At 32.7% G+C, this 22582-nt stretch overlaps 2 protein-coding genes across 2 annotated transcripts; one reads left to right on the top strand and one right to left on the bottom strand.

The window, feature by feature from the left end:
* The first annotated feature begins 331 nt into the window (after positions 1–331).
* Positions 332–13677, top strand: LOC123653479 (putative fatty acyl-CoA reductase CG5065). Its single transcript, XM_045589474.1, has 9 exons — positions 332–410; positions 5155–5351; positions 5849–5971; positions 9015–9200; positions 10252–10447; positions 11015–11213; positions 11638–11877; positions 12825–13082; positions 13292–13677. Exons 2-9 carry the CDS (start codon positions 5160–5162, stop codon positions 13449–13451), a joined length of 1554 nt encoding a protein of 517 aa, XP_045445430.1. The 5' UTR covers positions 332–410; positions 5155–5159; the 3' UTR covers positions 13452–13677.
* Positions 13678–14026: 349 nt separating this feature from the next.
* On the bottom strand, positions 14027–20935 carry LOC123653480 (secretory phospholipase A2 receptor-like). The gene is made up of 5 exons (XM_045589475.1): positions 20819–20935; positions 20367–20630; positions 17980–18174; positions 16922–17173; positions 14027–15661 (listed from the first exon to the last, which is right to left on the bottom strand). Exons 1-5 carry the CDS (start codon positions 20877–20879, stop codon positions 15435–15437), a joined length of 999 nt encoding a protein of 332 aa, XP_045445431.1. The 5' UTR covers positions 20880–20935; the 3' UTR covers positions 14027–15434.
* Between the last annotated feature and the right edge of the window lie 1647 nt (positions 20936–22582).

The following is a 22582-nucleotide window of genomic DNA, read 5'->3' as shown; positions in this document are numbered from 1 at the left end:
CTTTAGACTACACGACTGAAGTAAAACTTCTTTAACTGCATCTAACTAATATCTCTAAACTTCCGTTCGTCTCGCCCAATCACAGTTTTCGTAACGCTCTCGTCACGCATTCACCGATTTACTAAACAAGTCAAGCGTGCTTCTCCCTTTTTGGAAGTTTGTTCAAAATCAGTGAAATTAGTAATAAAATGTTTTCAGAATATTATAAAAAAGCATTGCATGATTTGAAGTGCTTAGGTAATTTCGCGTAAGTGTTACGGAGCTGTATGTACTTTGCACGCAACTATGAATCTCCTACCAGCAGTCAGACGAGTGAGTATACAAGTTATACAATAGCGCGCCAGTTGGCCTGCGTCCGCGCGGAACGCATAGCGAAGTTAACGGTCTATTCTTAGAAAAATAGTTATTCGGTAAGCATTTTAATTTATTTTACGTATATTTATTTGATTTATTATTTTAAATTACGGGTAAGTTATCTTAATTATTATATTAACACAAAACTATTACTGTTTGGTCTTTATAGAAAAGTAGCGATAAAATAAATATTATTTTTAAATTACTTTATTTTATTTATTGTCAACTCTTTGCTAGCATATTTCTGCAAGACAATAATTATGTTTAGCAATGTATTTGTAAACTTTAAGTGAGAAACAGTTGTGAATGCAACTATGTACTTATTATGTATTACTTCATAATATTGGATTTCATTAACTCGATTACGCAACTAAGACTAAGGGAAATGTGTAAATAGTAACTAAGGTAAAGTGTGTTGGAAAAGTTTAAAATTAGTTATCGCAATAATAGTTTAGTTTTTTAGGAAAATAAATTGTTTGAAATAATTATATTTTGATAACTATTTTCTACGATAGCCTAGCCGTGCTTTTTAAGTAAGTATTTAATGTGTAACCAAAAGTGCGCGGAAATATATTTAAACTTTTAAGTTAAAAATGTACAAATTTTATTTAAGTTTGAATTCGTTTGTTAATAACTCCTTTATATGGGAACTTGTTTTCACGTTAACCATGTTTAGAGTGTGATGCGTTTGAAATAAATTACAATAAACAGTAGTTAATTATAATTGTTATCTATATCAAGACGAAAAGGACACTCAGTTTTTTTTATTGATTGATTGGTTTAATGGCTAGTTTTTTTTTAATTGTTTACATTATTACTTGTCATATATATTGACTGTTTCTTTAGTGCTGCCCTTACTTTGAACGCAGTATAACATTAATACCCTACGTATATTGATTGGTACTGTCTCCTTCCAAAACGGAATATTTAACATAAAAACGCAACGTAACTTGTAATCAATGAAATAGATTAATTAGATCCAAGACAATAAACCAGCAGACTCTCCCGCAGTCAGTAGGGCAAGAAATGTGCTCATGTAATGTTTGTTATAGGTAGCAGAGATCCGGTTCCCGTGTAGGTGCACTTTCTCTCTAATACCTCTCGGTAATGTCAGTAAACATACATAAATATATAATCTCATGTTATACCTATTAACACTATTGATATTTGTGAAAAGACTTTCTGAACGCATCTATAAATATTTGACAGCCAAGTGTCAATTTTTTTATTTCTAAATAACTTATAATAAATTAATTAAAAACAAAAACAAAAGACATCAAATGTGTCACAGCTTATTCTATTTCTCATCGCTTAAACCTTCCCTGAACTTCGATAAATATTTCAAGATCAAAATCAGCCAAATCAGTAAAATGATAGTACTTATATACAATATTCGCTGCGACTGGTCTTAGGTTTAACCTTTATGCTTTGTGTCTACGAATTAATTGCATTATCTACATCGCTACATTTTGTTAACTTGTGCTGTTGAAATATTTCCTATTCATTTATTTTGAACGACATTAAAAGAAAAAGCTAGTTAATAAAAATATATAATAAGGAAATAAAGTTCTATTTCGCTGAATACCTATACCTATAAGGTTTTAAAGATATAATTATAAAAATCACTATTGTTTTAGTCCATTGCAATCAGTATTGCTACTCTGTTTTAGTCTGTGATTGACTTACCACTACTACTACTTACGTAGCTGGACGAGGGTTGCGGAAAACAGGGATGTTTGGTGCGAACTTGGAGAGGCTTATGTCCAGCATTGGACTGCGATAAGTTGAAGTAGAAACAAAAAAATCCGTGTCATTGTTTGTATAGGTACTAATGTATTTAAATTTAGTTAGACGTGTCAGTAAATCAAAAAATACCACATGTAAGAAGATCCCTCGCACGTTCAATTCATTTTAAAACTTGAGATATGAATATTAAAATTGACATTTGACTTATAATTATAAGTACTACTTTGACTTATAATTATACTAGCCGACCTGGCGAACTTCGTACCGCCTAATTTTTTTTAACTTGAGTATATATCGAAATAAAATATAGCCTATCTTTCAAGTTAGATCAAACTGCATACGGTGTGCAAATTTGATTAAAATCGGTTAATTAGTTTAGGAGTCCATTGAGGATAAACATTGTGACACGAGATTTATATATATTAAGATATACTAATGAAGGTAAAACAACTAAATTAAATTCTTGTTTAACTCAACCCGTTTCTCAATAGAAGGATTTAATTTCTGTAGATTTGTTTTATGAATTGTGATTCTTAACAAAGCTATACAAAGTCACTTAGAATAACAAACACCTACGGGATATAACAGTTAGATTTCAATCGATATTCAATATTTTTTTTAAAACTAAAGTTGACACCTTCATTAAAATAAATCACACACATCACATTTATTGAATCAAGTCCTTGTCTCGGCAAAAATTATGAAACTTAAATTGCGTATGAGCCAATTCGTAGTTGGGAGGCATGAGGTTAAAAGTAACTATAATCCTTCTCATTACGTAGATAAGATCGTATGTGTTAACCTAAATAACCTTTATTTACTACAGTGGGTAATAGGTTACAAAGAATTCGAAAAACGTAAAATAACAAATTTAGCAAAAGCTTGTATTTAATTATTTGAACAATAAAATGGATTTTGACGTCGTCATACAGCTTTATTTACCAAAGTCAAGGTAACTTGTCATAGGTTACATTTGCCAATGGTATTTGCGTCAGCAAATACGTGTATTTAGGTAGAATTATGTTTTATGTAGTAAAATGTAATCCTATATTTTATCCTTTGTGATCATTTTGTGATAGACACAGGCACGGCACAAGCATATGAATCCAGTATGCTCCGAGCTGCTGTATTTTTCATTGTGAAAATATCCACTATTTTGTTAATTTTGTGCACACACACACAAGCGCGCGCACACACACACACTAGTGACCCGGCCCGGCTTCGCACGGTTGCAAAACTATCAGTGTTCCTCTAGTATATTGTGCATGTATTATAGGTACATAATTATAAACGTTTCTCTAGATACACTCTATTTACTAAAGAAAACCGCATCAAAATCCTTTGCGTAGTTGTAAAGATCCAAGCATACAGACAGCGGAAAGCGACTTTGTTTTTAACCGACTTCAAAAAAGGGGAGGTTACTCAATTCGACCGTATATGTTTTTTTATCTATATTCGGGCATAGTTTCGTCGTTTATAAACCGATTTTGATAATTCTTTTTTTTTGTCTAAAGATGAAAAGACAATACAGTCGTTCAAAATACATTTCGGCGAATCATTTTCATTTATTTCATTTTTCGAGTAAAATGCTTCTACGCCAAGTTTATTTACTAATTTCAATCTCGACTGACAATTTCGTAACAGACTCTATCGTAGAGTAACCCCATTTGAGAGAAATCTGCTTTACCACATAATATGTTCATGGAATGCGAGCGAATGAGCGAGTAGAAATGCAATAATAGATGTAGGATTTTAAATTATGAGCGCTCATAATACAAAATTAATAAAAGAAATTTCTTCATATTAAATAAGTATTTTATGACGTCTAATGATTACTAAATGTGGCGGTTATATACGATATAAATCATATATATGTCATACCTATATACAATATAATTATAGTTTTGATGAGGTTCAGATCGTGTAATAAAGGCTGCAAAATCTTGTATCATATTAAGTTAGGAAGTTAGTTAAAGAACAAATATTAATTACATAAAAGTATTTAGGAAATTAACAAATACCGTAAAATATAATAAATCAAACAAAATAATAATAATAATTCAAACTACATATTAAGTGAAATAAAAAACATGTGTCTTTATTTATTTTTGTTGAAGTATAAAATTACATAAATAATTTATAAAAAAGTTTACTAGTAATATTTTAGTTTTACAAACGTCATATTATACAGTCGTGTGACTGATATTACGTCACTTCCGTTATATATTTTTCTTACGGTTTTAGTATCGCATTTTTTTCAGTTCGGTCGCCCAGCCAAATGTCAAGCCTGCCGTAAGGAACATCATTCCAAAAATTAATTGTAATAATTATCATATTTTAGTTTAAATGTTTAGTGCTGAGGACTGGGACGTCTCTCGTGAGTGATTCTCCGTCTCCTCCGTAAATTGGTCAAGCTTATTAGCATACATTAAAATCGGTAATCACTCCTGGTTTTTTACCACCAACGCAAATATTCGTATGTTTTATCTCTGTTTTTAAGAGTGATAGAACTTTGTGTTTGGGTATTTCTGTTGTGTTTTTCTGGACTACCGTTAAAGGATTAGGTACTTATCTACTTTCGGGGGCCACTGAGTGTATGTTATTTATATAGTTTATAATAACTATAACCTAATATTTGCTGTGTGTGCACTGGTGAACGTATACGGTTCTAACAACGCTTCATAACATCTATTTATACGATAACAAGTAACAGAAAAGTGAAATACTCTTGTAACGTTACTTTAGTAATCATTATAACTGGAAAATATAAAAACAAGGACAGGGCTTACCAAACCTGCACAAATATAATAAAATAAGAGAAATAATAAAATATCTGTACTGTATTGTATTATATTGAAACGAAGTTAATGCTGATTGCTGCTAATTGTTGATAAAGCTACCTGACATATAACGATATGGGTATCAATTAAAGTATATAATGTTTTTTTTTTGTATGATGCTAAGCGGATACGGATACCGTAGCTCTTGGAAGCCTAAAATTTTAGTAGGTACTTAAGAATTTTATATTTTATATTTATGTTTATTACTTTACAGGTAAAATGGCGTCAGAAGTAAACGAGTGGTACAGAGGAAGAAAGGTGCTGGTGACTGGTGCTTCAGGACTAATGGGAAAGGTCCTGATAGAGAAACTTCTGTACAGCGTGTCTGACATTGGTTGTGTTTACGCACTCGTGCGCAGCAAACGCGGCAAAACGCCTGAATCGCGGATTGAGGATATGTGGAAATTACCTGTATGTATGCTAAGTAGTAAAAACCTGTTTTATATAGTTAACCTTGGTGTTCTTTGAAATCGTTTGAAATTAACCTGTAGGAAGTAATTATAGTTCTGAATACTATCAAATAATATAATTAGTTTTATGTAAAATAAGCCATGATAAAACTTTAAGTATGTATGAAACAAAAACATAACCAGTCTTTCATTTTTATGAACTTGTTGATGAATGTGTGAAACTTACAAATGTAGTGTTTGAATAATAATACTATTTACACTGTGTGACTGGCCCGTCCTTGGTAAAATTCTCACTGCGAGTCCGTTTTATTTACTCATGCATTACTTAAGATAATAAAAAGTACATACAATCACATAGGAATACACTGTACTACTGTAATCTGACTAATGTCAAGAACACTTAAAACACAGACTTATGTTGCCTTTGAAAGGAACTGTCTACCGTGCCGTTATGTAAAATTAAAAAAAAATTTAAGCTTGTTATATTCTAATTTCCAGTTATTCTCACGAATAAGAGAAGAGAAACCGCATGTCATGAAGAAACTGGTGCCAATTACAGGAGACATAATGTACGACGACCTTGGCATCGAAAAGACACAGCTGGAGAAAATGTATGACGAAGTGAGTATCATCACATAAGTATTAATTAAATAAATTGGAGAAATACATTTTTCGTAAAAAACAAGAAATATTTTTTTGTCCAAAAAGTAGAGCAATGTCTTAATAATCCTACCGTCTATTAGAAAACCTATATTCTACATATTTAGGTATTTAAAATTCGTGTAGTTTATTAAAATATTATATATTCACATTGCTGGAAAAACTTCAAACACATTGTTTTCAATAAACGAATGAATGTTGGTTACTTTTTCACAACAAAACTTCGCAATTTTACTAATTAAACTCAAACAAAGTTTAGATATTTATCTTAAAACTCCGACAGCATCAAGATTTGAAACAACAACAAACAACGTGTGTGCTTTAAGACCACACGACTGAAGTAAAACTTACGAAACGTAACTCTCTCTCTTTCTATCTTTACTAACTTATACTGTGAGGGATCACAACTTCCGTTGGCCTCAACCGATCACACTTTTCGTAACGCCCCCATCACGCATTCACCAGCTTACTACCCAAGTCAAGCGTGCGTAAAGAGGTTTTTACTTTTAAAAAGGTTGTGAATTCTTGCATGGATTTTTCAAATAAGATTTAGGTGAAATCTTCCGGACAGAAAACGAACATATAACATAAAAGCTGTAAATATATTATTGAAAAAATATCCGCCAACCCGCAGTGGAGCAGCGTGGTGGCTGGCTGAATCATGATAGTGAAACTTTTGATAGTTAAACCTTAAGAAAACTTAATCATGTATGTTAAGTATATAAAAATAAAAAAGTGCAAATAACATCGTGACGAATTAGAAAACGATCTGAATATTATCTGTTTCTTCTTTTTGTCTATAGTTTACATAATTATACCTACGTCAAATTTGACATTTCTCTTGCGTGTCGTACACTGGTTACGGTTACGGTTACGGACTTTGAACTCACAGACATTTTTTATATACGACACAAGCCTAAATTTGATTTCACTTTTAGCTATATATGTGTGTATAAACAATACAACTTACTTGCACACATAGATTATACACTTATATACTGGTACTTGCACATGTATACACATGTAATACGTTTGTTAATTTATGGTGAATGTAGATGTAATGTAAATTTACGTTTACGTTTTTACGTTTAAGGCATATTTCTACGCACAAGCTCCACAAATAGTTTTTTTGTGGGTTTTATATTATTAAAAGATTATTTTGAATTTTATAATAGACACCCTATAGACAAACTTACAAAATTAATTATCAACTACATTTTTTACGAAATCTATACTGATGTACTTGCAAGAAAAACTTGAATCGGTGTGAATGCGCTTATCAAAGTATAAAAATCTCCGATTGTACCGAATGTATATCACTCAGTAGTGTGTAAGATATACATATTGCTACACCTCACAGGAGTCATAGGTATTCGAGACCGTACGGAACATCTTTTATATTAGTAATTTGTAACTAGCTTTTCGCCCGCGACTTTGCCTGCGTGGAATACACGATTTTGGCTGTTCCCTTTTCTCACGTTAAAGTACATATGTTACTCAGTGATAACGTAACGTTATATTTGTAAAATAATTTTTACAACCGCCTTAAACGTTTGCAGTTTATCCAAAACATTTCATCAAGAAATAAAACCTATCCTCTATATAACATTTCACATAGGTAGAAGATACTATCAATAAACATCAACGAAACTACACAGCTGACGCACTATGTTCTTATATATAATATACTAGCTGATAGACCCGCAAACGTTGTTTTGCCATATATGTTATTAACCTCCTTAATCCCCCTCCCCCTTATAACTTAGGGTTATGAAAAATAGATGTTCGCCGATTCTCAGACCTACCCGAAATGCACACAAAATTTCATAAAAATCGGTCCAGCCGTTTCGGAGGAGTATTGTAACTAACATTGTGACACGAGAATTTTATATATAAGATTATGGTTGTTAACGACATACTCACTTAATTTTACGTGTACTTAAGTATACAGGTACGATCTCATTTTGTTAAAATAATTTACTGTACTTATTGTATTAAGATATTTTTGTACGAGTAAGTAACTGCCGCGGAGAAAGTACTTTTCCCTTCTACGCTCTAAGTGAGCAGAACTACGCCACTCTGTCTGATAAATATCTCATTATCTATGTTAGAGTAAAGAGAAACTGCGGTAATGCTACATACTTTATAGAATATATAATGTTTGTGTTATATAATGTATATTTTATCACCGTATCCATAAAGATTTTTAAGTTCGAATCATATATTCAATATTTTCCATTGCTCCAGTACCACCTTTTTATTATTTTGATATAACTATTGATTACGTTTTTATCAAGAAATCAATTGTAAAAATAAGAAATCGTCGGACATGATAGGGATATATGTGTGTATGTATTTTATCGAAAGAGGTGAATAATAGCAAAATAAAAATCGTTTAAATACACAACTATAAATTTTTTCCTATGCGCATACTCGTATTGTTGTTACAAGTCAGTTGTTGTGTAAGAAGTTAGTTAAACGGCATATAGGAAAACAATTAGGAGACAAAAATTACTCTATAATACCTACTGCATAGGTAGAGGTATAATTATAATGACTAAATGACAACAGTTTCAATAAATTACATATTTAATGGGAGATGCTTTTATTTATCAGAAGGATATTAACAAGATTTTACCACAAAGTTCTGTGATTCTTATACATTAGGTATCTTACTAAGAACAAAATAAAAATTTCTCAAGATTAAATAAAAAATTATCATCTATACAAATAAATAAAATTGGAATGTCTGTTTGTAATATTAAAATAACCGCTTTTTACCAAATTCACATGTATGTATACGCGGTACATACACCAAAATAACATTTTTTTATAATTTTTGTCTGTCTGCCCGTCTGTTTGTTAGGCTACTTTTATTTTAGATTTTTTATTCATTTTATGACTGAGAACTGAACAATAACTATTTTGTTAAATTAAACGCGGACGAAGTTGCGGGCACAGCTAGTTTAAAAATAATAATAAGATCTAATAACATCTTTGTTAGGTGTCTGTAGTGTTCCACTTTGCTGCCAGTCTTCGTTTAGAGGCACCACTGAAAGAGGGTCTCGAAATGAATACCAAAGGAACTCTCCGTGTGCTCGACGTTGCTAAGAAGATGAAGAATCTCGTGGCGTTCGTGCATTTGTCTACAGCTTTCTGTTACCCAGATTATGAGAGAATGGCTGAGAAGGTGAGTTTCATTATTCCTTCTACTGCTAATAAAATAATTTCAAAGAACAGTGATCATAATAATCTTGAGCTAATAACCTTTTGGTCAACAAACTTAAATTATATAGTTTCTTTTTTGAATTTTTTAATTAGTAAGCTCGTATAGATTATGGCATGTAGCGGAGATTTCCTCGCAATATTTTTTATAATTGCTGAGTTACCTGAATTTATAAAAAAAATATTTGGCACTTGATAATTTAGCGGCTATAGTCTGGATTTTGGATTCTAGTTCATAGGTTCACTGCAGCATTTTGGTCATCCTCGTATTTATACAAAACTTTTAAGCGGCTAAACTCATCTAGACTGTGCTTAAAGCAAACTATAATGTAATTGCGACTATCCCGTTGGCGCAGTTTACTGTGGCCCTACTTTCTGACCCAGGGGTTATGGATTCGATTCCCTCTTCGAGTCTGGGCATGATATAAAGATTTATTTATATATTATTTTAATATGTATATTTCTGATATGATTATTTTCTAAGGTAGGGCACAGCAGGACATTTCTTGCTCTTACAAGAAGATCACAACTAAGTTATACTGTTTTCAAGCAGTATTGCATTCCTGTTGGTGAGTAAGGTGACCAGAGCTTCTGGGGAGGGGATTGGAGATAGGGTCGGCAACGCGCTTGCGATGCTTCTGGTGTTGCAGGCGTCTATAAGCTACGGTAATCGCTTACCATCAGATGAGCCGTACGCTTGTTTGCCGACCTAGTTATATATTTAAAAAAATAGAAAAAAAAATACGTGCTATATCAGACAGCTTTTACCTAAAACCTAAGCACTAAGTAACTTATTTTAGGAACAAGCGACCATGTATTTGTATTTTAAATGTATTGATTTATTTGTATCATCGATGAGGATAGAAAAAAATAAGAAAATGTAGAACTCAATAATTTAAAATAAAACTGAAATTTAAAAAAAGTTTGTTCAGATCCTCAGGTTCTATACACCTACAACTTTCGGTTCAACTAAATACATATAAACTCTATTTAAACCAAAGTACTTTAAAATACAGGTTCACGATCCACCAGCGAACCCTCACGACGTGTTGCGCGCCGCGAGTTGGTTGTCGGAAGAACAGCTCAACGTTCTAGCGCCATCTATGATGCAGAAGCATCCAAACTCGTACACTTATTCCAAACGCCTAGCCGAAGCGCTCGTAAAAGAGAGCTACCCTCAAATCCCAGCAGTTGTAGTACGGCCGAGCATTGGTTTGTGTACATTGTATTTTTTAATTGTTATAATCTAAGTCACTAACTCTAAGGCATTGAAATAAATTTTACTTTACGCTTCAGCCTGTAATATCCCACTGTTGGGCATAGGCCTCTTTCCCCATGTAGGAGAAGGATCAGAGCTTAATCCACCACGCTGCTCCAATGCGGGTTGGCGGATAATTTTACTTTTATTTATAACAAATTTGTTTGCTAGCAAATGAAAAAACCAACAACAAGTAATTAATTATACAACGTAATTAGACGAAAAAATTAACAAACGCACTAGTCGAAAATAGTCAAGTAAATACGCATTATTAGATATAACGCGAAAAGTACTTGTCAGATCTCAATTAAATTTAAATAGGACCATATGACGCACACCACCTTTAAATAAAAAAAAAAATAGAATTCGGTCCACCCATTTCTAAAAAAAAAATCACTCCCCAAGTCAAGCGTGCGTAAAAAAGTTTTACTTGCGAAAAAAAAAACAGTCGAATTGAACCTGCGCCTTTTTGGAAGTCGATTAATAAAAAATGATAATCAAATGCGATTTTTTCATTTTAGTGACACCGTCATACAAGGAACCGACACCCGGTTGGGTAGACAATCTGAATGGACCGATTGGTTTGATGATCGGAGCTGGTAAAGGTGTTATCAGAACAATGCATTGCTATGGTTACTACCATGCAGAGGTTATACCCGTGGACATTGCTATCAATGCTATAATTCTCATACCATTTTATATTAACACAAAAATCGAAAGGTAAAAACTATTTAGTACTATTTTTATTTATTAACATAGGTGTTTCATACGTTTTTTACTAACAACGAATAGGTCATTATTATGTTGTCATTTCAACATTAACACTTAAAGCTGAAGAATCATAAAAGTTGGTTATTCGATATGCAGATACATTTGCCAGTTAGCTTAACATCTGGTACTAAGAGTTTCATGAGTTGGTTTAATCTTCTTAAAACTTTATATTTTACGTAATGTTTATACGCATAAGCAAGTATTGGTGAATAAGTTGAAAGAAGCCAGTGATTTGTTTAATATTTGTAATTTTGAAACAATATTTCTCTTTCAAATTCTGCTACATCTTCATTGAAAATCATAATTATAAAGTTTTAATTAGATAATTTTATTCCAAACCTTAAATTATATTATGCAGTGTCACAATTTACAGACCGGCTGAAATTCCAGTCTTCAATCTTACGTCAGGTGACGATAGAAACACGACATGGAAAGAAGTTTTGGACATTGGAAAGGCAACTGTCCGTAAATTTCCGTTTGAAGGTCCACTGTGGTATCCCAATGGAAATATTAGACATAGCAAAATAATCCATCAGTTGTGTGTGTTCTTCTACCACATAATTCCGGCATATTTTATAGATTTCTTGATGCTTTTATTTGGGCAGAAACGATTGTGAGTATTTCTCTCATGTAACACTTTTTATATCCTTAGTCCAAAACATTTTATACTATTATATTTATGAAATATCAAAAATATCACTTTGTATGCGTCGCTAAACTTGGGCTCACAAGAGCGTCCCTTTAATGATTACATGGCAAGAAAGTGGCAGAAAATTTACACCCTATCGTCGTTCTTACTTCCTAAAACAAAATATCAGCTATTATTAGACTGAAACAGTCTATACGTCTCACTAACACAGATTTATCCTCTTGTAAAGAAAGGGAAGAATTTAATATCTTCTATCCTATTCCAAAATATGGCAGAAAATTTGAGTTAGTGGATATAAAATTATCAGAATATCTTCGTAAACATGCACAAGATGAAATTAAAACATAAATTTAGTATCTTAAAAAAACAACAGATTCCAACATAGATTTCGCCCCCCGACCGCCTGATCTTTTTAATTTATCCATCCACCTGGTTCAAAAATTGATCCAAATTATTATTTTTTTCATTGAATGGTAACTACAATTGCGTCTCGTCCCTCATTCTCTTGTGCCACAAAGGTAATGTCCTTCTTTTTCATTTAGTGATATATTACAAGACGATAAAGTTGAAGATAAAGTTTAAAAATATATATGGAAACGAAATGACGTCCCTGAGTGTCTCACGGCATTACTAATCTGAGTAGTCGAAAATGATTGATTGTTTAATGAAAAATACTCAAAATCCCGTTGTATACTTATGAATCGAAAATGAAAATATGGTTCCAATAATAATTTATTTGGTTAAAATGCCAAGATAATCTTACTATTTTGTAACATGGTGACTAAGGGCAAAACACACGAGTTCACGTTATTTTTGGCGTTAACTTGTGGAGGCCTATGTCCAGCAGTGGACTGTATAGGCTGTAATTATGATGATGATTTTGTAACATACCTACATTTATTATATTTCAGCATGGTTCGCATACAGAATCGTATTTCCGTCGGTCTGGAGGTCCTCCAGTACTTTACAACTCGTGAATGGTGGTTCGACACGCACAATTTTAAGGCCCTAGCGACTAAACTGAATCACACGGACTTCGCTACTTTCCCGATGAATCTAGCTATTATCGAAGTTGGCCCATACATTGAAAGTTGCATGATAGGTGGTAAGCTGTACTGTTTAAAGGAAAAATTGGAGAATCTACCTAAAGCGAGACTGCAAAATAATATGTGAGTACATAAACAAAATAATAGTGGTGGGTGGTTCACACATTTTTCTTACTTAGAATTGAATATAATTGTAAATATTTTATTTAAATCTAAATACGGCATCGTTATTATTGTTGCTTATTTAATTATTACGTAATGTAATTGCGTTACATAATTTCTAATTTAAAAATTTACATAAAAAATCTAATCGTAATATTTTTCTATTTCAGATTATTCTTGTTAGATCTGCTGGTGTCTATATTCTTTTATTTATTAATTGTTTATTGGTTGGTTATTTTGTTTGAACCGCTACGTACACTACTGAGTTACGGAGGACCGTTTGTTAGATATTTGCCTTTAGTTGGAAACGCTGTGTTTGGACACACGTAAAGAGATTTATAAATTTTACTTATTTATATTTATACCAAACTAAACTAGAAATGCAAATAATATAAAATTATATAAAAGACATATGTCTTCTTTATATGCTTTTGACTTAATGGATTTTAATATAAACAACTCAATTGTAACTTTGGTCATTCCATGTTTAAATAATTATTATACTTACACTAATATTTAAATAAAGTGTAATAAGTAAAGAAGTCTTGCGACTACACAGAATTTGTATTCATTATACGATAATAATAGTAGAGGTCAGACTATATCAGTGGCAAATGTTATCGATACAAGAGCAAGAGTATACTTATTGCAGAATTACTTTAGAATACTTCTCACAAAGATTTTTTTTCGATTTTTCAAATAATATTTTGAAATTTAAAGTGGTTTCTTAATTAAACTTAATGTGTTTAATTATGTAATGTGTTAATTGAATACAAAATATAATATATAGTGTACAAATATATTTTTTCACAATAATTTTTGTTTTTATTTTTTATTTTTGCTACATTCAAATATAATTAAAATGTCTAATTTAAATAAATGCTTATAAATAATTGATAAAAAAGACATGTGTCCTTTTCATTTAAAAATATGATATAAGTATAACGATTATATTTTATTCAACTACGATTGATGATGATATATGAAAGTCTGAGGTTAATGTCTGATGATCTGTATATTATAGTTTTTATAACTTATGATTATGAATAGGTATTCATAATCATAAGTTATAGAAACTATTGCATAATGGAGTTTATAAGCCACAAAATACAATCAATAATGTATCATAATCTATATAATAAATACGCATACACATATTAGTAATGCATGGGCTCTATTTAGATGAAAATCTAAGGTTAAAAGTTTTTAAACTATTTCCTTTTATTTTAATATCAATCGTAAAGTATGTAAGATGAATAAATTAAATAAATCAACTCATCTTGGCGTCTGTGGACTCACTTTGCGGATTCGAATACTAAAGCTCAGTATGAAGTATGATTAAGTTATGAAGGTCATCTAAATTCTTACAGTGCAGATAACAAAAAATAAATAAATAACGTGCTTGTTACGCACCACAGGTAGTATATATGTATCGACATTTATATGATTGGAGCTAAATACGTATTAGCTTTGGACTTTAACAGTATACGACACAGAAAAACCCTATCAAAATCCGATGCGTGGTTTTGAAAATCTAAGCATACAAATAGCGGGATGTGACTTTGTTTTAGACTATGTCGTGATTACATTGTTGCAATGTAATAAGCGAATCATCGTTCAGACTGTCTATTTTATTGTAATTATAAATAAAATCTCAAAAATTGTTCTAAAATCTAAACTAATAAGTAAGGCTTATTTGTTTTGTCTAAATGTTCTTTCTAATACATTTGCTTCAGCTGCTTAAAAATTATAGGCTAAAAAATTCACCATAAATGCAAATTAACCGCTTGGGTCGACTTATTTAAGATTCGAATTTCTGAAGTCTCAGATTCACTTACATTAAATTGTGAGGTATGTTAAATTAACTGTTATTCGTACTGAAATTAAGCTCATATTGACCACAAATAATAAGCCCAGAATGCATAGCTGACAATGACAACACAACACAGCCATTACAAATACATACTTGCTGTGTTAATGAAGTTACACTGTGTTATTAAATAAACAATGATTATATGGATATAAAGTTACGAAAATTATCCATTGTTAGATTAAAGTTTTTTTTATTACTTATAAATGAATTAAGACTATAGTAAAGATATTTTAAGCTTTTGAATTATTTTGGTAAAGGTTAAGTTTTCCTTTCCCAAATAAAGCTGCTATGGTAATTTTGATGGTATTATTCGGTTATTACAATTTATGGTCAGGAGATTGCAATATGACGTGTCGTGTTATATGAATGAATAAAAGTACTATATGATTGATTATTCTACTTAGGACTCTATAATGAAGTCAGGCAGAGGAATATTTATTTTACATCCCCACATGCGGTTTCGCAGTTGTGAACACTTCTCCAAACCTTAGAATTTGACCGTTACGTAGTAAATCTATTTCGTGTTCGCAGATAAAGAATAAATTTATATCACAACGTATATCATTCAGCTGTCCGTTGTAAAACATAGAACCACATTTCTCTGCGCCTTTTCCATCAGGCTGGCCCCCTCCCCACTTAGTGTATCCGCTCTCTGACAATGGCATATCTGTAAAAATGTTATTAATATATTTAAAAATTCTACACTTCAGCCTATCGCAGTCCACTGCTGGACATAGGCCTCCCCAAGTTCGCGCCACACATCCCGGTCTTGCGCAATCCTCATCATAATAAAAAATAAAAAGCAATGGATACGGTATAGTGTGTAATGGTTGTATTCCTGGAAACAGTCGAGAATAAGGTAGGCAACGCGCTTGTAACGCTCCTGGTGTTGCAGGTGTCTAAAAGTTACGGTACCGCTTACCACCGGCGAAAAATACAATTATTATTATAGATACCTGGGTGTGGCGCTGTATTTCACACAAGAAATTACTTACATATATCATAGTTTATAACATATTAAATTATACGAGTACGTTGTTGTTGTTGTGGGCTCGATTTTCCTCTCATTTAGACTCAATACTGGTCCTTTATGTTTGAAAAAGGGCTGACTAGTTCAGCCAGCCCAGCTCCTTCCAGAAGCTCAGAAGCCTCCTGGGGCGTTCATAGGCTTCTCGGAACGTCCTTATTTCCTTAAGGAATTACACGAGTACGTTCCGTACACCAAATAATGTAATCTTTTCACTTGAAATGATTAGAAAACTGGCACATAAATTTAAAATACGAGTATCTCTATCTTTGCGAAGAATACAATCACAAGGAGGTCAATTATGTGTTATGTTTTCTCAAAAAAATAATTTGCGCCAGTTTTTTTTGTTAGTCGGATATTTTTTAATATATATATTATTATTTATTATATATATAAATTCGTATATATAATAAACACACTTCGATAAACATTTAAAGAAAAATAATAATAGTTTTAAGGTTACTGATGTGCGTCACTTCGAAAGGTACAGTTTGATGCGAAACAATACCGGTTTGCAGACAACTAATATTTTTGATGACGAAGACTGCTGCTGATGCAAAATAATACTGGTTTACAGACGACTTATTCAGGTATTTGGGACTTTTGGTAAATAATAATTCATTAATTTAAATTCACCACCAAATATTTAAATTAGAATAATTTTTATATGCAATCTTATCTTAAATAAATAAAACTGAATCCCTAAATGTGTCGCTAAGTCCAAAACACCAGAACAGATGGACAAATTAGGCTGATTTGTTTATACATTACATTCCTACTTGATATCTAACACCTTAAAAATACTAAACTTGAAAGCAAGCAAAAATACCTACAACAGTTAGTATTATTGTAATTATTAAAAAGTATAACTGTTCTTGTTGTAATAAAAGAGTAACTTACTTCTAATTATAGTCTGCCATCTATTTTTCTTAAACTGAAATCCTAAATGGACAGCACCTCTTAAAAAGTTTCCTTCAACATTATCTTTGGGTGTGTTATTTGTCAAGTTTACTAGGAAATCAGCTTCGTCTTGAGAGTTGATGACGGCTAAATATGATTGCTCCGTGTTGCAAACCGTATAGGCATCCGACCAATTCATTGGCGTCGTGTGGAATTTGTAACATCTACCTAGTTTCTGGACATATTGGTATTCTAAAATAAAATATTACATTCTTGATTAAGTTAAATATGTTTGATAAAATAAATTCAATTATGTGACCAGAACTCATAAAATAACTATATATATATATATGACTATATTTTTTAAATAAAGAACGACAAAGCTCCTTTAGTTTGTATTGTTTGTGTTGCTCTTTAGCATGTATTGTAACATATATACACATAAATTTTAGGACTCTATTGAAGGTAAATTGGATATTTTTTATATTCCCTTGTCATAGGTCATATATGCTAAATTATAAAGAGGAAAGATTTGATTGTTTGTTTGTTTGTTTGCATTGAATTTCATTGGCTCCGAAACTACTGAACCGATTTGAAAAATTCTTTCACTGTTGGGAAGCTACACTATCCGCGGATGATATAGGCTATATTATATTTAAAAAAAAAAAATTAGCGAAAAATATTTTGAAATTTTTGTTAAATACCCGTGCGAAGCCGTAGCGGGATACTAGTTATTAATAAATGACTAATTCCAAATTTGATGTCCTCACTACTTCTTCTTGTACAAAAACAAAGTAAAAAAAAGCAAAACGAAAAACCTGATCAAAAAAAACACACATATTTAATTATAAGTATTATAAATTTTATCAATTATAAATAAATACGACTATTGTAATTGATTATTATAATAGTAATTAAAGTGACTACCTCACTTGAACATATTTAGAGCTAGTTAGTAAATAGTTAACATGACGTTTTCCAAAATGGAATGAAATTTGTGATTGATATCTTAGTCTAAATATGATTAGTATTATCCAAAAAATAAACAAACTCTTTACCCATGTTAGGAATGTCGCACAACATGTTCCATTCTAACGAGCTTAGTGTTTTCTTGCAAATGAATGGAAATTTTTTTTCGCATTTGTCGTCATTAAGGGTACCATCCCTTCGCAGTATCACACAACCTTCCTCACCCCCAGCATCATTAGGCTCTCCTGGGCCCCATCTGTCGTATACTTCGGTTATTGGTACACCTGAAAAACTAATTCCATTATATCTTGTGAATAACACTTTGTACAACTGCAGTAAGTATTGAATAATTAAAAATATTAACCGAAAAAACTTTAAAAAGTTGTGAGGTTTAATACAACGTAGGTCGACGAAAAAATAGTCAAGTAAATGCGCATGCGCAGATCCCAATTAAATTTTATTGGGACCACATGACACGTACTACCTTTAAATTTAAAAAATAGCGTAATACAAAAAGTAAAAACTTATATACAACCTGCGTGTGTTAAAGAGATGGAAAGAGTATTTTGAAAGAGAGGAAGTGCAGGTACAACATACGACACCTTCCATGGAAGCGAGTATAAATGTTGATGAAAGTGAGATATCTATTTCATAAAAATAATTGAAGATGAAAAAAAAAATGTGCGTCAGCTCCGACACGCGATCGGAGGTTACTCCTTATAAACGATACTGCGATATTACAAAACATATTTGTCTTACTCGCAAGAAAGTCACTCTCAGGGCAGGCCGGCGTTTCTGAAGGAGTAAACGCCAAAAAATAAGACACCTCATAGTTGGACTTCCTTTTGGAAGTCTTCAGCGTGGTTGAACAGCATAGCCTAGATAGACATAATTCTGAATAACTTCGAGAAGAGTACCCTACTATCGACCGATACCAGTTTTGTTATGACTTGGATGTTAAACATAACTTTCGTTTTGTCCAAATTCATATTGAAACCGACTCGTCGGAAGAGTTCATTTAGCCGAATACGAATGCCACCCAGCATTTGGCATAGCTCTTCCAATGTCTCCGCAAAGGTGACGATATCGTCGACGAAACGAAGGTGAGAGATGTTTTCGCCGTTGACGTTGATGCCTCGTCCCCCCACTTAAAGATCTTAAAGACTTTCCGATCGAATTGAAGATCCTTCAGCGCAGTGGTGAACAGTTTCGGTGATATTACATCCCCCTGTCTTGCCCCACGATGAAGGAAAATGTGTCTTGTTCGCTGGTCTTGGATATGGACGGCCATCGTCGCCGCGTCGTACATACATCTCAGTACCTCGATATATCGTCAGCCGATATGAAATTTCTGTAGAGAATCCAGGACAGCCCAGGTCTCGACAGATTCGAACGGTTTCTCGTAGTCCAAAAATTCTGCCATCCGCTGTTTTGAGCTTCGCAAGAAGACTCTGCCCCAGTGGTCTTTGGGAAACTAGTAACCTCCTATTCTGCTTTACAAGAGTTTTAATCTCTCGTATTACAGCAGCGGAGGTCTCTGTGTACTAGTTTCCGTTTCCTCGCCGTATCGTCTTGTACTCCTTATTTAGCGTTGAAGTCCCATAACAACGTTGTAGAAGCTCGAAGTAGTACCATGTATGGGTTTTGTTATATCCTCATACAAGGTTTCGCAGGGTTTACCTGTCAGTGAGTTTAAGTACTAGGTATGTTAACCGGGTCGACATATTGCTGACTTCCACAACGTTACTAGTGAGATTCTTGTGGACCAGAAAACCGACGCTTTTTGGAAAACCCTATCACCTGCATGTAAGTAGAACAAGTTCGGTGAGGTGATGATCCAGCCGTAGAGTGCGTCCATTATACGTCACCGTGTGTAGTGTTGGGTGGCAGTCTCCTGTATCCTGGTGATTCCTAGTATCCTCCGCCCATCCTTGCCGCGGCCACTGCTATAGGCAAGAATATTGGGAATGCCGAGAACTGAGTTTCTGCCGCGACCTCATATGGTTTACTCATAGTATATTTGTCTTTGCCAAAATTTCACTTATTTTCTCACAAGATATTTTTTTTATATATATACTCAATTATTCGAGAACAGTCAAATAAAAAATATGAATTGATAAAAAGCTTGTTTATAAACTCGAATAAGCACCGTTAAAAACGCGATAAGTGTTATGACAAAAGCAGCTATTGGTAGTAAGTAGTCTTTTTTAACTTTGCAAAAATAACACTACATATACATATATTAGTTTTGTTACATCCGGTAAATAAAATATTGATCTCTAAAAATGTAGAGTTAATTTTATCAAATATATACCTAATAGACGATATACCTAAAAGACGATCGCCTTCAAAACACAGGTTTCAACACTTTACTAATTAATTTATTGTTCGAAACATGTATTGAGGTACTAAAACCAAATGATTGAAGTATTTTTGTATATAAACATAAATTTTCCGATTAAAAAAAAGTACTCACCATCAACTGTTTCAAAGACTTGTTTGACATTGGGTGTTGATATTCCCACGAATACCCAGGCAAAGGGTTGCGTTTCGTTCCAAAACTTGAGAATAGCATTCACTTCATCATCGTCATCAGGATAGAAAAGTGTTGCTCCTTCCATGTTACACTTGTCTTTAGCATCCTCCCATGTTCTATGCAGCGTATGTATTTTATAAAAAGATTTCACGTCTTCTAAATATTTATAGTCTTTACGGAAGAACTTTATACTTGGTTGACAATCTTAAATATGAGGTGTGTTTCGGATTACATATCATAATAAAAGACCAATTATTTAATTGGATAAGAAAAAATTATTGTTATTTTGAATACTTGTTGGTAAGAATTAAACCAGAATTACGATTTTTATTTACAGAATGTTACCGTACTTTACCCAAGTTAATTACTATTTTATAAGTTTTTATACTTACACGTTGTGTGAGAAACGTACTGTAAAACAACAACAACAATAAAATATTTTACGGACAACATTTTCTTTTATGTATTTTAACCGAACACGGGTGTAAACGACGAGGTTTCACAAGTGACTGGACAGAGCTAAGAAGATTCTCTTTATAATGTGAGATCAACAGGAAAATAAAATAACTCGGATACTCGTATATCTTACAAGCATATAATGTTAAGATACAAAAACGTGTACCTTATCCATGGCAAGAAGTGTATTACGCTCGTGTATAGTTTACATTATGAGAAATTCACAAACTAAAATTTAAAAATAAGTAAATGAGTAATTATATTATTATAAATAAAAATTAAACATACCATAATTTACATATATGTAAATATATTGTTAATGCGCATATGTAGGCATGACGCTACACATACCTACTAGCTGTTACTACGGCTTCGCTAGCGTAGAAATAGATTGTATTTACAAAGTGGTACTAAATTAGTACCAAATTACAATATAACAATAAATTGAGAGCTCTTTGTATACCACATTTATGGTTCAACTTTCGTACGCTATAACTACAAGACTGTAGATCAGGCTACATAAAACAATTCTTATTCAGAATATTCAATCAAAAGATTAAATAAAAAATTTGTCCAATATGGCAGACAAACTAGTAAGATATATTGAGACATAGGAATTCACAAAGACTGGAATACTTATTTATTGTTATTCAATACTAGAGTTTCTGAAACCGGTACTCTATTTGAGAACCAGGAATTTCGGCAATTTGTCTTAATAGTACCGGAATTTCCCGTTGTATTATTTCGTATAGAACAAGTGTTACTCCTTAATATTGTACTATAATTAAGTATTTAAATAGTTGCCATTAAAACTTTTAAGCCATTGCAAAAATAGTATTCGTATCAAACATAATCACACACAACTAGACTTCTCATTGGTATTTTCTTTCTATTTTGCTTTTCTCGAATTCCGTAGTAATTATAAACTAGTCAAAATCATTCATCCTTTTTTTTATGTATCTAGGTCGGCAAACAAGCGTATGGCTCACCTGATGGTAAGCGATTACCGTAGCTTATAGACGCCTGCAACACCAGAAGCATCGCAAGCGCGTTGCCGATCCAATCCCCAATCCCCCCAGGAGCTTCTCCATCCTTTTGTTTTAACGTCATCTACACAGTTACCGTCATAAATAGTCCGTGTCGATGGAGGGTTTCGGTGGTGGTATAATATCTCCTCTAAAGGAGTTGTAGCTCTAAGCAGGAGAGTTATTTGTAAAGGGCTGCGGCACACAGGTTACAATTGATTTACTACTCTGAATAAGGGATTCAATGCTACCTCCGAATTTCGCAAGAAGTAAACTGCTAGGATTCATTTAAAAAACATACGCAGATGCTTCGGGAGGCTATTGTGCCTTTTGATCTCTTGCCTTGTCTTTACTTCAACCAAGAGAGACAGAGAACTCTCTGACACAAGAGAAAAAGCCAAGTCAAATGGTCCTTCGCATTATCTACGTCGAATTCTTCCAATGACAATCATCCCCTAAAGCGGACACTCAATGCATGCAGTAAGTTTTGAATAGCAAGCTAGTCGTTGTGCTCTTCATTCCCTAGATGAGTCCGGTGGTCTTAGGGTATGCCGACCATCGAACTGAAAGCATACGCTCCTGAACTTGACTTCCTTATTCTCACTTTCGTACGACATTGATGTATTAATGTAGGTTTTAATCGCGCCGTTGAGCAACCACCATTGTTCGCAGAGG

The sequence above is a fragment of the Melitaea cinxia genome, chromosome 5 (genome assembly GCF_905220565.1).
Source record: "Melitaea cinxia chromosome 5, ilMelCinx1.1, whole genome shotgun sequence".
NCBI classification, from domain to species: domain Eukaryota; kingdom Metazoa; phylum Arthropoda; class Insecta; order Lepidoptera; family Nymphalidae; genus Melitaea; species Melitaea cinxia.
Note: the sequence above shows the minus strand (reverse complement) of the source record. Positions and strands in the feature narration are given on the sequence as shown.

Coding starts and splice junctions, on each gene's coding strand:
- LOC123653479 (XM_045589474.1), top strand. CDS start 5,160: ATGGCGTCAGAAGTAAACGAGTGGTACAGAGGAAGAAAGGTGCTGGTG. Junction 5,352..5,848: donor AGGATATGTGGAAATTACCT/GTATGTATGCTA, acceptor TCTAATTTCCAG/TTATTCTCACGAATAAGAGA. Junction 9,201..10,251: donor ATGAGAGAATGGCTGAGAAG/GTGAGTTTCATT, acceptor TTTAAAATACAG/GTTCACGATCCACCAGCGAA.
- LOC123653480 (XM_045589475.1), bottom strand. CDS start 20,879: ATGTTGTCCGTAAAATATTTTATTGTTGTTGTTGTTTTACAGTACGTT. Junction 17,174..17,979: donor GTGCGACATTCCTAACATGG/GTAAAGAGTTTG, acceptor ATTTTATTTTAG/AATACCAATATGTCCAGAAA. Junction 15,662..16,921: donor ATGGCAGACTATAATTAGAA/GTAAGTTACTCT, acceptor ACATTTTTACAG/ATATGCCATTGTCAGAGAGC.